Below are 12,875 nucleotides of genomic sequence, written 5' to 3'. Positions count from 1 at the left end.
TAATATCAGTCTTCCCATAAGTTATGGAAAGTTTCTAGCCTTGGCAAGTGGGCAGGAGTAAGACTGGTAATCTCTGGGCTCTTTTGCCTGGCTAAGGAGTGAGAATCACAGTCTAATCAGTGGTTTTCCTCATGTTTTAATTCTAGAGACTTCTCCCTCCCACCCAAATTCTTTACAGTGTTAGTAATTCACCCACACTTCACATTCCCCCTTCATTCCCTCTTGGCACCCCACACAGATTTAGCATCATTCTCATGCAATGAAGACAGTGATGTTATCCCTCTTTTTCCTGCAAAGTAGTCACAAAGTTCCTCTGCATGAGATTGTGTCCTAACAAGAGGCAGAGACTAAAAACAGACTGCTTGAGTGACTGGGAACATGAGGTGTGGTACACGGGAAGAAGTAAAATGCATGCAGAGAGTGGAGGGAAGGGGAATGTAATTTCTAACGCGCCATGTTCAGCAACTACTCTGGAGTAACAGAGTCTCAAGACAATGTGAAGGGAATCGGCCAGAAAACATATGGATCTTTCAGATTCCAACTGAAGAAACTGGCTCAAAGTAAAGAGGTTCGCAGATGTCTAATTCCTCATGAGCTTACTATGAATAGCTTTAAAAGGTGGCAAATATTTTTATCCTGATATTTACTTATGAATTAGTAGGGCTCAATCATTTGCTGTTGACCGTATTTATCTCTGATTGTTATTATGCTTCTGCTGACTTCTAGCCCCATTCCTTTCATTCTCCCTCAAACATGTTTCCTTCTTTTGGAGTCTCGCTATGTTGCTCAGGCTGGTCTTGAACTCCTGGCCTCAAGCAATGCTCCCACCTTGGCTTCCCAAAGTGCTGGGATTACAGGCGTGAGCAGCCACTGTGCCCGGCCAACATGAAAACTTTTTTAAAATGTTGCACTAATTGAGACCACTGTCTTTTTAAGTAGGATAAGACAACTGCAGAAGGGCTGGCCTGCTCTCTAAAGGCCATCTGATGCTTAAGCAAAGTACCACAAAAGTTTTCTTAAAGATTATCTACCAAAAAGATACTCTTAAAGATTATCTACCTAAATATGTTAACTGGGGTGTCTGAAGTCTGTCTGGCTACAAATGTTCCACTTTTCAAGGACTGCCATTGATTTTTTTGGGTGTGCTTTGCTAGGGCATCTGTGCTGAATGGTCTCCCGAGGCTGGTCCCTGCTAACATTCATGTGGTGAACATGGCCCATGGGAGAGTACGTGGGAAGGGACATTCGGGGGCCAGGCTGGGGCATCCCAGCCCTGCTTATGTACGAGCTCTGTGCCTCAGGCCAGTTGCTCAGCCTCAGTTTCCTTGTCTGTAGAATGGGAAAAATAACAGGGTTGTTGTGTAAGGAGTGAATGAGTTAATATGCTTGTGTGTAGCACTTAAAATAGGGCCCGGCACCCGCTCTGTGGAGTGTTAGCTATTACAGCACTCATTATTTCATAGGCAAGTGAGGCTAGCAGCTCACAAGGAGTCCTGTCACTCCATCCCGTCCTAATTAGCAGGTTTCAAAATGACTTGTAAAACATACCTGTAGCAGCCATGGCCATTATTTGCTTCCCTCCCTGTTTTCCACTCACTCAGTGGCCTGTTCCCCACTCAACAGACGGCCCCTTGCCCAGCACTGCTCCCACCTCTACTTCCCAATGGTGAGTTTTCTGTCTGGGCCCCCAGCACCCAGGGTCCTCTCAGGGACTGCTTAATCCCCAGCATATGCTTCCTTCTCTTCTGACAGGTGACGGCTTGGAGGCCTTAGACAGTCCTTCAAATTACAAAATCCTTGAAGAGCTGAGACACCCAAAGCCACACTTGGTATTATAAATAACACCTAGCTAACTGAGCACAGAAGCCGCTGGGGTCAGGATGAGTCGTTACACACACCTGTTATTCTCACGGAAGCTAAGCAGGCCTCGGCTGAGTCTTTATCTCATAGTTGCAGCCAGGAGGCCAACGGGCGTGGTCAGGTGCAAAGGGAAACAACGTGCTGCTTACCTGAATGAGGTACAGCAGTGCCTCCTGGAGCTGGGGCTTGGTGAGTGGGCTGCTGGTGATCACGGAGGGCTCCGGGCTCTGTATGGGCAGGAGGAGGCTGGTGGCAGCAGCAGGTGGCTCCTGGCCTCCCACAGGCAAGAAGCCGCTCTCCCTATCCTTTGACGGGACAGAGGTGGGTTGTGCGAACACCATGGGGGACATGAGCAGAGAAGGAGCTGCTGTAGCAGGGATGCGCTGAGGTGAGATGACCTGCTCACAGCAAATACACACAGAGAGCGCAGTTCAGGAGCAGCTCATGGCATGACAGCTTGCAGCGGCAGATACGGGTGGTCTAAGCGTTCCCTGTCCACGGCTTCCCTAGCTGAGAAAAGTTCATGGGAAACTGATTCTTGCTCCACTACTCCATGCACCTTCCTTCAGCATCACTGGGCAGCTCTGGCATCGACTGCTGTGGTGACTGCTGTTCCCACTGCATATGAAGCTTGGCCTCTGGGTGATAGCTTATTTTTCAGGCTACCAGTATTTGGCAAGTGCATTTAGGATTACTGACCTTTTCTTTAGACCTGGCTGTCCATGACCCTGACCTAAAGGTCTCACAACCTATGTGAGCTGCCACCCTTGTTAGGGGCCTATCCATTTCCCCTCCTGACCCCGGAGCACAGGAGGCAACTCTCCGCCCCTCCTGCGGCCTCACTCACTTCCCATTGGGAGGGAGAGTGATGTGTGGGTCCACCCTTCTGGGTCCTTCCCTTTCTGCCTGCCTGCAGAAAGCCCTCATCTTCAGCTTCCGCAGCTAATATGCTTGGGCTGACCCGGGCTGCCTGTTGCTCAGCCCTGCCAGAGCCTGTCTGTTGAGTCTAACTCCCTTGGCAAACAGACCTGAAACCAAGTTTTCTAACAGCCCTTTCAGTTATGCAAGTGACATTTTGATCCTTATCTGACTGACTCCTACAGCTATCATTTGCTTCTAACTCAGGGAAGAAAAAGAATGTTATTTATCAGCCTCCGAACTCCCCAAAAGAACTCCTAAGAGGGAGGCACGGAGGCCAGCAAGCTAGAAGTTGCTGTAATTTTATAATCAATCCCTTAGCGTCTCTTTGAGCAAAAGTTGGCCTAGAGGAAGGCAGGCTGTTTAACTTGTCCCTACATGACATTTCGAGGAGCGGTGCTGAGCAGTGATGCTCCCGGAGGAGGAGCCAAGCATTCTGAGCACAGCGTGGGCTGCAGAAATGCTTGCCTTTCTCACTCGGCTCTTGATATTTGTGAGTACTGAAAAGTCAAAGGAGTTGTACATCAGAAATTTAAGTCAGACTATATTCACCCCATGCTTCTAATTCTAAATAATCAAAGAGGAAAAAAGCAGACATTTTTAAAAGAGGGGCAATAACACTGAAATGAGGGGGAGTGGGAGTTATAAATATTGTTTCTATAGCAGTCGGTACTCAGATTTAGGATGTTAATAAATAATAAATGAGAACACTTTGACTCAGGGGCTCACAAAGGCTTTTGGTACATGCCTAAGATCTTTGTTTTCAAAAAACTGAATTTTTTGTTTTGAGACAAGGTCTCACTCTACTGCCCAGGCTGGAGTGCAGTGGTGCGAACATGGCTGACTGCAGCCTCAACCTCTTGGGCTCAAGCAATCTTCCCACTTCAGCCTCCCAAGTAGCTGGGACCACAGTGGTGTGCCAGCATACCCGGCTAATTAAAAACAAAAAATTCTTGTAAAGACAGGGTCTCACTATGTTGCCCAGGCTGGTCTGAAACTCCTGGGTTCAAGTGATTCTCCCATCTTAACCTCCCAAAGTGCTGGGATTACAGGCACGAGTCACCATGCCCAGCCAAAAGTGAAAGATTTTTGAGAAACTGTTATAAGTTACATAACAGGTCAGGTGCAGTGGCTCACGACTATAATCCCAGCACTTTGGGAGCCCGAGGTGGGTGGATCACCTGAGGTCAGGAGTTCGAGACCAGCCTGGCCAACATGGTGACACCCTGTCTCTACTAAAAAAATACAAAATTAGCCGGGTGTGGTGGCAGGTGCCTGTAATCCCTGCTACTCGGTAGGCTGAGGCAGCAGAATCACTTGAACCCGGGAGGTGGAGGTTGCAGTGAGCCGAGATTGCACCATTGTACTCCAGCCTGGGCGACAAGAGTGAAACTCTGTCTCAAAAAACAAAAAAAAGGTACAAAACAAAACATGACAAAGGGCCAGTGATGATATATGTGATACACAGGGAGAACTTTCCAATTTTTAAACCCAATGTACTTTCAATGAATGTGTCCCAATCCAAAGGGAAAACAATTCAGTGTCAGATCTCCAGATGTTACCCACAGAGATGATCAATAGCTTGTGGTTTCGTCACTGTCCCAAGTCAGTGATGGACATGGAGAAGCATCTTCCCTAAAGGACAGAATCTTTCTAAAAACTGTCATATTTTCCCTCTCTGGCAGTTTGTGTGGGGGGTGGAGGTGGGTGGCATGCCTACCTCTCCTGATCTACAGTAGGCTATACTGACAATACAGAGAAAGATAAAAACTGGCTGCACCTTTAAGGAGGAAATAGGCTGTTTTTTGCTTATTTCAAGAACCTACAGCATGGGCTGTGGGTAAGGAGTCTGTTTTCTTCATCACTATGTACCCACATTTAGACAATGCCTGACATGTAGTAAGTGCTCAAAAATATTTACTAAATAAGTGAATAAGCAATAATTTACTGTGGACTGAAAAACAAGAGGAGGTCAGATGCTTGGCATTCCAGATCGATTTCAAGGCAGACCATACTAAGTTCCTACAGTCAGAAATTACGGTTTTCTCCCATGTCTGTGTTGGTCTTCACACCTCCTAATATTATGAAGATTTAACTCTACAAGTAAATGCTCTCAAAAAGGTGGGGGGAAGTTCTCAGATTGTTAACCAAAGTGAAGATTCTCCTTCCAAGTAGAAAGTTCAGGCAATCAAGATGCACGGAGGTGGCTTCTGGCATCGTGCTCCAAACAGAAATGTATGTGACACATTGGTCCCCAGAGCACAGAAGTGGACTCTACATTTCACTGCATTATAGTAATACCTTTTTCATTGTCTTTTTTTTTTTCTTAACAGACAGGGTCTCGCTCTGTCACCCAGGCTGGAATGATGTGGCATGATCATGGCTCACTGTAACCTCCACCTCTTGAACTCAAGGGATCCTCCCACCTCAGCCTCCTCAGTAGCTGGGGCTATAAGCGTGTGACACCCAGCCTGGCTACGTTTTTTTTTTATTTTTTTTGTAGGGACAGGGTCTTGCTATGCTGCCCAGGCTGTTTTATTTTGCCCCTGGTACATATTTACCTGGAAAAGAGGAGTCTGCTGTTCTGTGCTGGATGTCTTGTTGATCCAGGATTCTAAGGGTTTCCCTGTTCCAGAGCTCTGAGGGAGCACAGGAAACTTAGCGGCCAAGGCTGGCCGGTTAGAGGCATGCAGCTGCTGCTCCTGCTGCACAATCTGAAGCTTCTTCAGCAGCTCTTGAGGGGAGATCACTCCAGAACTGCCAGTCTGATTACCAGAGATGGGGAGTGTTTGTCTTGGGAGTGTGGACTGTTCTCTTCCGTGAGCCTGATGTCCTACTGTCTGAGGTGGAAGGGAGCCATTGAAATAGGCCTGTGGTGGCTGAGCCAGACCCTTTCCTGGAGCCACAGGGGTGACAGAAGTGGGAGCTCTGCTGCGGTTCAGGGCAGCTGAGCTGGCAGGTGCTGGTGTACTAGGGTCACACTTGTTTGCTGCCCCTGGGGTACTCTGAAGTTTCTCAAACAGGTTCTGAGTTCTGGAAGCATTTTGTACACCACGAGAAGTCCCAATGTTGTGAGGAGACCCTGGCTGGACAGGTCCTGTAAAAAATTCTCCCGTAGAATGGGTACTGCCATTTTCACAAGGCCGGTTTTCAGGCAGCTCTGACAATGGGTGGAGGTCTGCGCCCCTGACCATGAGTTTCTGAATGGCTGGACAGAGCTGCTTCTCAATGGCGGGTGAGTGTCTTTTGGGTTCTTCATAGGACAGGGAGCGCACAACCCCCTGCCTAGTTGGAAGCTTCTCTTGCTGCTGCTGCTGCTGGTGGAGAGTCTGCCCAGGCTCCACAGTTTCCTGACATGTAGCTTTGTCCTGCTTCCCAAACAGAGCTGTCAAGGATAAGTGTTGGGGTTCAGGGTCTAAGGTCTGGAAAAAATAAAGATATCTGACATGAGTCTACAAACAATTTGGTTATATGAGGAAGTGCTATGAAACATAACTTATCTGATGACTTATTCTATTTACAAAGGATTGATTAGAGAGAATGAAAAACTTATAATAAACTTGAAAAATGAGACCCCCTTTTTAATGTCAAAAATTTTCACAGCATGCTCCCCTTGCACCCCCAAAACAGTTATTATATTTTAGTATCTGTTGACTGATAAAACAGGTATAAGATCTTCAACGGCCTGGGGTTTCACAGGTTGGGAACCACCTTGGTAGGAAATTATATGCATTAAAAAAATAAACGATCTGTTCAATAGGAAGCCCATCTAAGCCTGCAGAGTAATATGAGAATACAAAGGAATATAAGCATTTCAGAATTTCTAGTATTTTTTCACAGAAGTATGGAAATCTGGGGCTGGAAAGAAATGGAAGACTTTTAATCTAACTTGATCCTTTCAAATATGTACTGGTAGGATTTAAAAAGTCCTTGCATACATAAAATCTACCTTGGCCCAGCCAGTTACAAAGCTGCTTCCTTCCTGCTCTTTACTTCTGTTGCTTTCTGCATTGTTGCACTGAGAAAACACGAGGCCAGGCACAGTGGCTCATGCCTGTAATTCCTGCACTTTGGGAGGCCAAGGCAGGCAGACTGCTTGAGCTAAGGAGTTCAAGATCAGCCTGGGCAACATGGCAAAACCCCTTCTCTACAAAAAATACAGAAATTGCCAGATGTGGCAGCACACGCCTGTAGTCCCAGCTACTTGGGAGGCTGAGGTGGGAGGATCGCTTGAGCCCAGGAGACAGAGGTTGCAGTGAGGCTGAGATGGTGCCACTGCACTCCAGCCTGGGTAACAGGAATGAAACCTGTTTCAAAAAAAAAAAAAAAAAAAAAAAAAGGAAAGGAAAAAAAAACACAAGCTTCATTTTAAAGTCAACATATTCAGGTCTCGCTATTAAAATATAATAAAAACTTTCCATAAAACAAGCAATAAAAAGAAAGCTAAAAAATTAGAAAGGACTTCTTTTCTTTAAAAATTCAATGTAAGATTTTCATTACTAGTCTTTATGTCTTTTGGCTCCATGTTCATTTTCAAAATTGATTTAAACTAATTCCTTTAAGAAAATCTTTTTAATTAGTCATAGTCGTGATAAAATGACACAGCAATATTATATTTACAATCATTAATGGGACCTACAGATTGACAATTTTTGTCATTGCTGTACTATTCTGAAGTATATATATATATACTAATACAAAAGCTGCTGTAATATTTCTCATTTAGATTGCAAATACAGTGACAAGTCATCACGTCTAAAGAGGAATTTCATACCACTCCTTTGGACTCTGAGCTCTCTGCAGCAGCTACCCCAGTCTATAGTGCTAGCACTGCATCTGGCACAGAGGAGGTGCTCAGAAGTGTTCAAATCAATTTTGTTTCCTTGGTTGTTGTTCTCCCAGGTGGCCTTGGGAAACCACCCACCCCAGAAGAATATGGACCCAATGGGTAATATTTCTGTCATCTCTGACAATGTTACTAGTTTTCCAGGGTGCTTTTTTGTTTTTGTTTTCTGAGACATGGTCTTGCTTTCTTGCCCAGGCTGGAGTGCAGTGGCACATCCCATAGCTCACTGTAGCCTCAAACTCCTAAGCTCAAGGGATCCTCCCACCTCAGCCTCCAGAGCAGCTAGCACTATAGGTGCACGCCATCATGCCTGGCTAATTTTCTTGTAGAGATGGAGTCTCACTATGTTGCCCAGGCTGCTCTCAAACTTCTGGCCTCAAGTGATCCTCTCACCTCGGCCTCCCAAAGTGCTGGGATTACAGGCTTGAGCCACTGCGCTGGCTTGTTGTTTTTTAAAAAATACATTATCTTTTAAGGAGTTCAAGTTCACAAGAGATTAGCACAAAATGTGGTATATGCCAAAAGTAAAAACTTTAACCCTCTTCTAGAAAGAGTAAGTTATTAATAATGAAAAAATCTGTATTTTGAAATCCCGCTTTCTTGGGTTTATCTGAAAGCATTCTTCAACACCACCAGGCCCTCCCCTGACTATATTCTGGGTCAAAGTTCTCTAAGAATTCTAGAGACACACTGAATATGACACGCAGAGGACTCCGTACCTGGCTGGGCTGAGGTGTACGCTGTTGCTGGCTTTCACTGGGTTTCACTGGAATTGGTTTGATGAGATTTGGATTGTCATAGATGGCAGAGGAACTGGTTATCTTTTTTGGCTCAGAACAGGTTTTACACTGAAATAGAAAAAAAAATCACCTCATTTTTGGCTTAGAAAAGCTTTAGTCTTTTTAAAAGACTACCTTTTTACTTCTTATCTAATTGGTAGATGACTGTGTTTTTCATAGATTTTCATGCACAAAGGAAAACCCCTTAAATTTCTCTAAGAGCTATGTTTGAGTATAAATCAAGTTCAAATTTAACTTTTCTTAGTTGGACAATTCAGTGCTCTAAATATTACTAACAATACCAGCCTCCAGGACCAGGGGTTCTTAAGACACCTGTATAATTGAAAGGCTCTGTGCTTAATATATTGACTATACATTTAAATATATATAGTCTAATGCCTTTCAGTGATAAACAAATATAGAAACCATTCCTTAAATAACATGTCTGGACAATTTAAGCAGTTGACTTAAAATTGGAGAGTAGTTGAGTACGTTTCATCAACGCAACTAAACCTTTTTTGGTCTACAAACCAAAAAGCTGACTCAAACCACTGATTTAAAAATTACTAACATCTTCTTTATTTAATAAATGACTTCTTGCATAAACAGAGTAATTCAAATCTGAGCATTCTGAGCCACTTACTACAAATTAGAATTTTGTAGAGAAAGAGACAAGAGACAAATCTCATCATTTCCAACACTGACTCATTATCATACATTAATCTAACCAACCATGCAATTGCTAACACAGTAGGATTCATAACAAAAAGAGCATGGCAATGATACTGGTGTCTAGTTTGCTAAAACACTAAATAAAACAATATAAAATGCTGCTTTCTGTACTACAGACTCTCTGAAGCATCATTAGTTTCCACTGTACAGCCAAGGCCTCAGGCCCCAAAAGATTCCACACCTGACATGAAATGAAATCTAAACACGATCTTGTCCCTCAGGAACCAGCATTCCCAATGTGTTTACAGTTATCAATGTGTACTTTCTAATCCAATGTGTTTACAGTTATCAATGTGTACTTTCTAATCCAATGTGTTTACAGTTATCAATGTGTGTTTTCTAATCCAATGTGTTTACAGTTATCAATGTGTGTTTTCTAATCCAATGTGTTTACAGTTATCAATGTGTGTTTTCTAATCCAATGTGTTTACAGTTATCAATGTGTGTTTTCTAATTCAATGTGTTTACAGTTATCAATGTGTGTTTTCTAATCCAATGTGTTTACAGTTATCAATGTGTACTTTCTAATCCAATGTGTTTACAGTTATCAATGTGTGTTTTCTAATCCAATGTGTTTACAGTTATCAATGTGTACTTTCTAATCCAATGTGTTTAGAGTTATCAATGTGTGTTTTCTAATTCAATGTGTTTACAGTTATCAATGTGTGTTTTCTAATCCAATGTGTTTACAGTTATCAATGTGTGTTTTCTAATCCAATGTGTTTACAGTTATCAATGTGTGTTTTCTAATCCAATGTGTTTACAGTTATCAATGTGTACTTTCTAATCCAATGTGTTTACAGTTATCAATGTGTGTTTTCTAATTCAATGTGTTTACAGTTATCAATGTGTGTTTTCTAATCCAATGTGTTTACAGTTATCAATGTGTGTTTTCTAATCCAATGTGTTTACAGTTATCAATGTGTGTTTTCTAATTCAATGTGTTTACAGTTATCAATGTGTACTTTCTAATCCAATGTGTTTACAGTTATCAATGTGTGTTTTCTAATCCAATGTGTTTACAGTTATCAATGTGTGTTTTCTAATCCAATGTGTTTACAGTTATCAATGTGTGTTTTCTAATTCAATGTGTTTACAGTTATCAATGTGTGTTTTCTAATCCAATGTGTTTACAGTTATCAATGTGTACTTTCTAATCCAATGTGTTTACAGTTATCAATGTGTACTTTCTAATCCAATGTGTTTACAGTTATCAATGTGTACTTTCTAATCCAATGTGTTTACAGTTATCAATGTGTGTTTTCTAATCCAATGTGTTTACAGTTATCAATGTGTACTTTCTAATCCAATGTGTTTACAGTTATCAATGTGTGTTTTCTAATCCAATGTGTTTACAGTTATCAATGTGTGTTTTCTAATCCAATGTGTTTACAGTTATCAATGTGTACTTTCTAATCCAATGTGTTTACAGTTATCAATGTGTGTTTTCTAATTCAATGTGTTTACAGTTATCAATGTGTGTTTTCTAATCCAATGTGTTTACAGTTATCAATGTGTACTTTCTAATCCAATGTGTTTACAGTTATCAATGTGTGTTTTCTAATCCAATGTGTTTACAGTTATCAATGTGTGTTTTCTAATCCAATGTGTTTACAGTTATCAATGTGTACTTTCTAATCCAATGTGTTTACAGTTATCAATGTGTGTTTTCTAATTCAATGTGTTTACAGTTATCAATGTGTGTTTTCTAATCCAATGTGTTTACAGTTATCAATGTGTACTTTCTAATCCAATGTGTTTACAGTTATCAATGTGTACATTCTAATCCAATGTGTTTACAGTTATCAATGTGTACTTTCTAATCCAATGTGTTTACAGTTATCAATGTGTGTTTTCTAATTCAATGTGTTTACAGTTATCAATGTGTGTTTTCTAATCCAATGTGTTTACAGTTATCAATGTGTACTTTCTAATCCAATGTGTTTACAGTTATCAATGTGTGTTTTCTAATTCAATGTGTTTACAGTTACCAATGTGTGTTTTCTAATCCAATGTGTTTACAGTTATCAATGTGTACTTTCTAATCCAATGTGTTTACAGTTATCAATGTGTACTTTCTAATCCAATGTGTTTACAGTTATCAATGTGTGTTTTCTAATCCAATGTGTTTACAGTTATCAATGTGTGTTTTCTAATCCAATGTGTTTACAGTTATCAATGTGTACTTTCTAATCCAATGTGTTTACAGTTATCAATGTGTGTTTTCTAATCCAATGTGTTTACAGTTATCAATGTGTGTTTTCTAATCCAATGTGTTTACAGTTATCAATGTGTACTTTCTAATCCAATGTGTTTACAGTTATCAATGTGTACTTTCTAATCCAATGTGTTTACAGTTATCAATGTGTGTTTTCTAATTCAATGTGTTTACAGTTATCAATGTGTGTTTTCTAATCCAATGTGTTTACAGTTATCAATGTGTGTTTTCTAATCCAATGTGTTTACAGTTATCAATGTGTGTTTTCTAATCCAATGTGTTTACAGTTATCAATGTGTGTTTTCTAATTCAATGTGTTTACAGTTATCAATGTGTACTTTCTAATCCAATGTGTTTACAGTTATCAATGTGTGTTTTCTAATCCAATGTGTTTACAGTTATCAATGTGTGTTTTCTAATTCAATGTGTTTACAGTTATCAATGTGTGTTTTCTAATCCAATGTGTTTACAGTTATCAATGTGTGTTTTCTAATCCAATGTGTTTACAGTTATCAATGTGTACTTTCTAATTCAATGTGTTTACAGTTATCAATGTGTGTTTTCTAATCCAATGTGTTTACAGTTATCAATGTGTGTTTTCTAATCCAATGTGTTTACAGTTATCAATGTGTACTTTCTAATCCAATGTGTTTACAGTTATCAATGTGTGTTTTCTAATCCAATGTGTTTACAGTTATCAATGTGTGTTTTCTAATCCAATGTGTTTACAGTTATCAATGTGTGTTTTCTAATCCAACCATCTAGGGGTGTGGCATCTATTACCACTGTATGCACTGTATGTGAGGTTAACCATACAAAAGATTCTTTTCCTCCAGGCATTCTATCAATAATTTGTATATTTGGCACAAGTATTATGTGGGATGCGAAATCACCTTATAAGTCATAAAGTGTTATTTCCAATTCTTCTTAGGTGAATGATGGCATGGCAGCATGGACCAACTGGCCTGGCTTTCCCAAGTCGTGGATAACCAAGACAAGACAAGAATACAGGCTAACATATAATCCCTGACACAATTTTGGCATGAAAAGCCTTGCTATTTAAAAGAACGTGAATGCTTACTTTCTTTGAATGACTCTTTCTGTATTTCTTCTTTTTCTGTGTTCAGAAACACTGAATTTCCGGCAAAGAAAAGCAGATTTTTCCCAGCTTCCCTATGTCCATATCCATATGGGCTAAGAGGATGCTTTGTCTGTTGATATGCATAACTCTGATAGCTTTTCCTAGTTAAAATGTTATCTCCAGAAGCTGTTTTCTGTGTCACTACAACTGTCTACCTACAAAGCCTTGCTTTTATGTAACAATTGCTGCCTCTTATCAGAGTGCTCAGAACTAATCATCCACCTCAGTAGTTTGTAGCTCATTTTCCAGTTGTTTAATTTTCTATGCTTTTCCCGACCTAAATATCTTTAAAATCCTGGGGGAAAAAACAGTCTTTGAAAAAGTATATAATGGATTCTTCACAGAGAACCTGAGGCATTTCCTTAAAACTTCAGAAACTTC

General features: G+C 40.9%; 1 protein-coding gene across 4 annotated transcripts in view; it reads right to left on the bottom strand.

Annotated features, from left to right (window-relative positions):
• Window positions 1-12,875, bottom strand: part of DCP1B (decapping mRNA 1B) — a 68,350-nt gene that overhangs the window by 1,046 nt on the left and 54,429 nt on the right. For 3 of the 4 annotated variants that reach the window (XM_055281128.2, XM_063639900.1, XM_063639901.1), the window contains 3 exons: window positions 8,344-8,472; window positions 5,340-6,200; window positions 2,010-2,258 (listed from right to left, as the gene is read on the bottom strand). In XM_055281128.2, the coding sequence (XP_055137103.1) occupies window positions 2,010-2,258; window positions 5,340-6,200; window positions 8,344-8,472 (1,239 nt within the window). The remainder of the gene's footprint in view (window positions 1-2,009; window positions 2,259-5,339; window positions 6,201-8,343; window positions 8,473-12,875) is intronic. The other variant, XM_055281129.2, reaches the window with a different exon arrangement.

The sequence above is a fragment of the Symphalangus syndactylus genome, chromosome 5 (assembly GCF_028878055.3).
Source record: "Symphalangus syndactylus isolate Jambi chromosome 5, NHGRI_mSymSyn1-v2.1_pri, whole genome shotgun sequence".
Taxonomy (NCBI): domain Eukaryota; kingdom Metazoa; phylum Chordata; class Mammalia; order Primates; family Hylobatidae; genus Symphalangus; species Symphalangus syndactylus.
The sequence above is the reverse complement of the archived record's forward strand: the minus strand, read 5'-3'. Positions and strand labels throughout refer to the sequence as shown.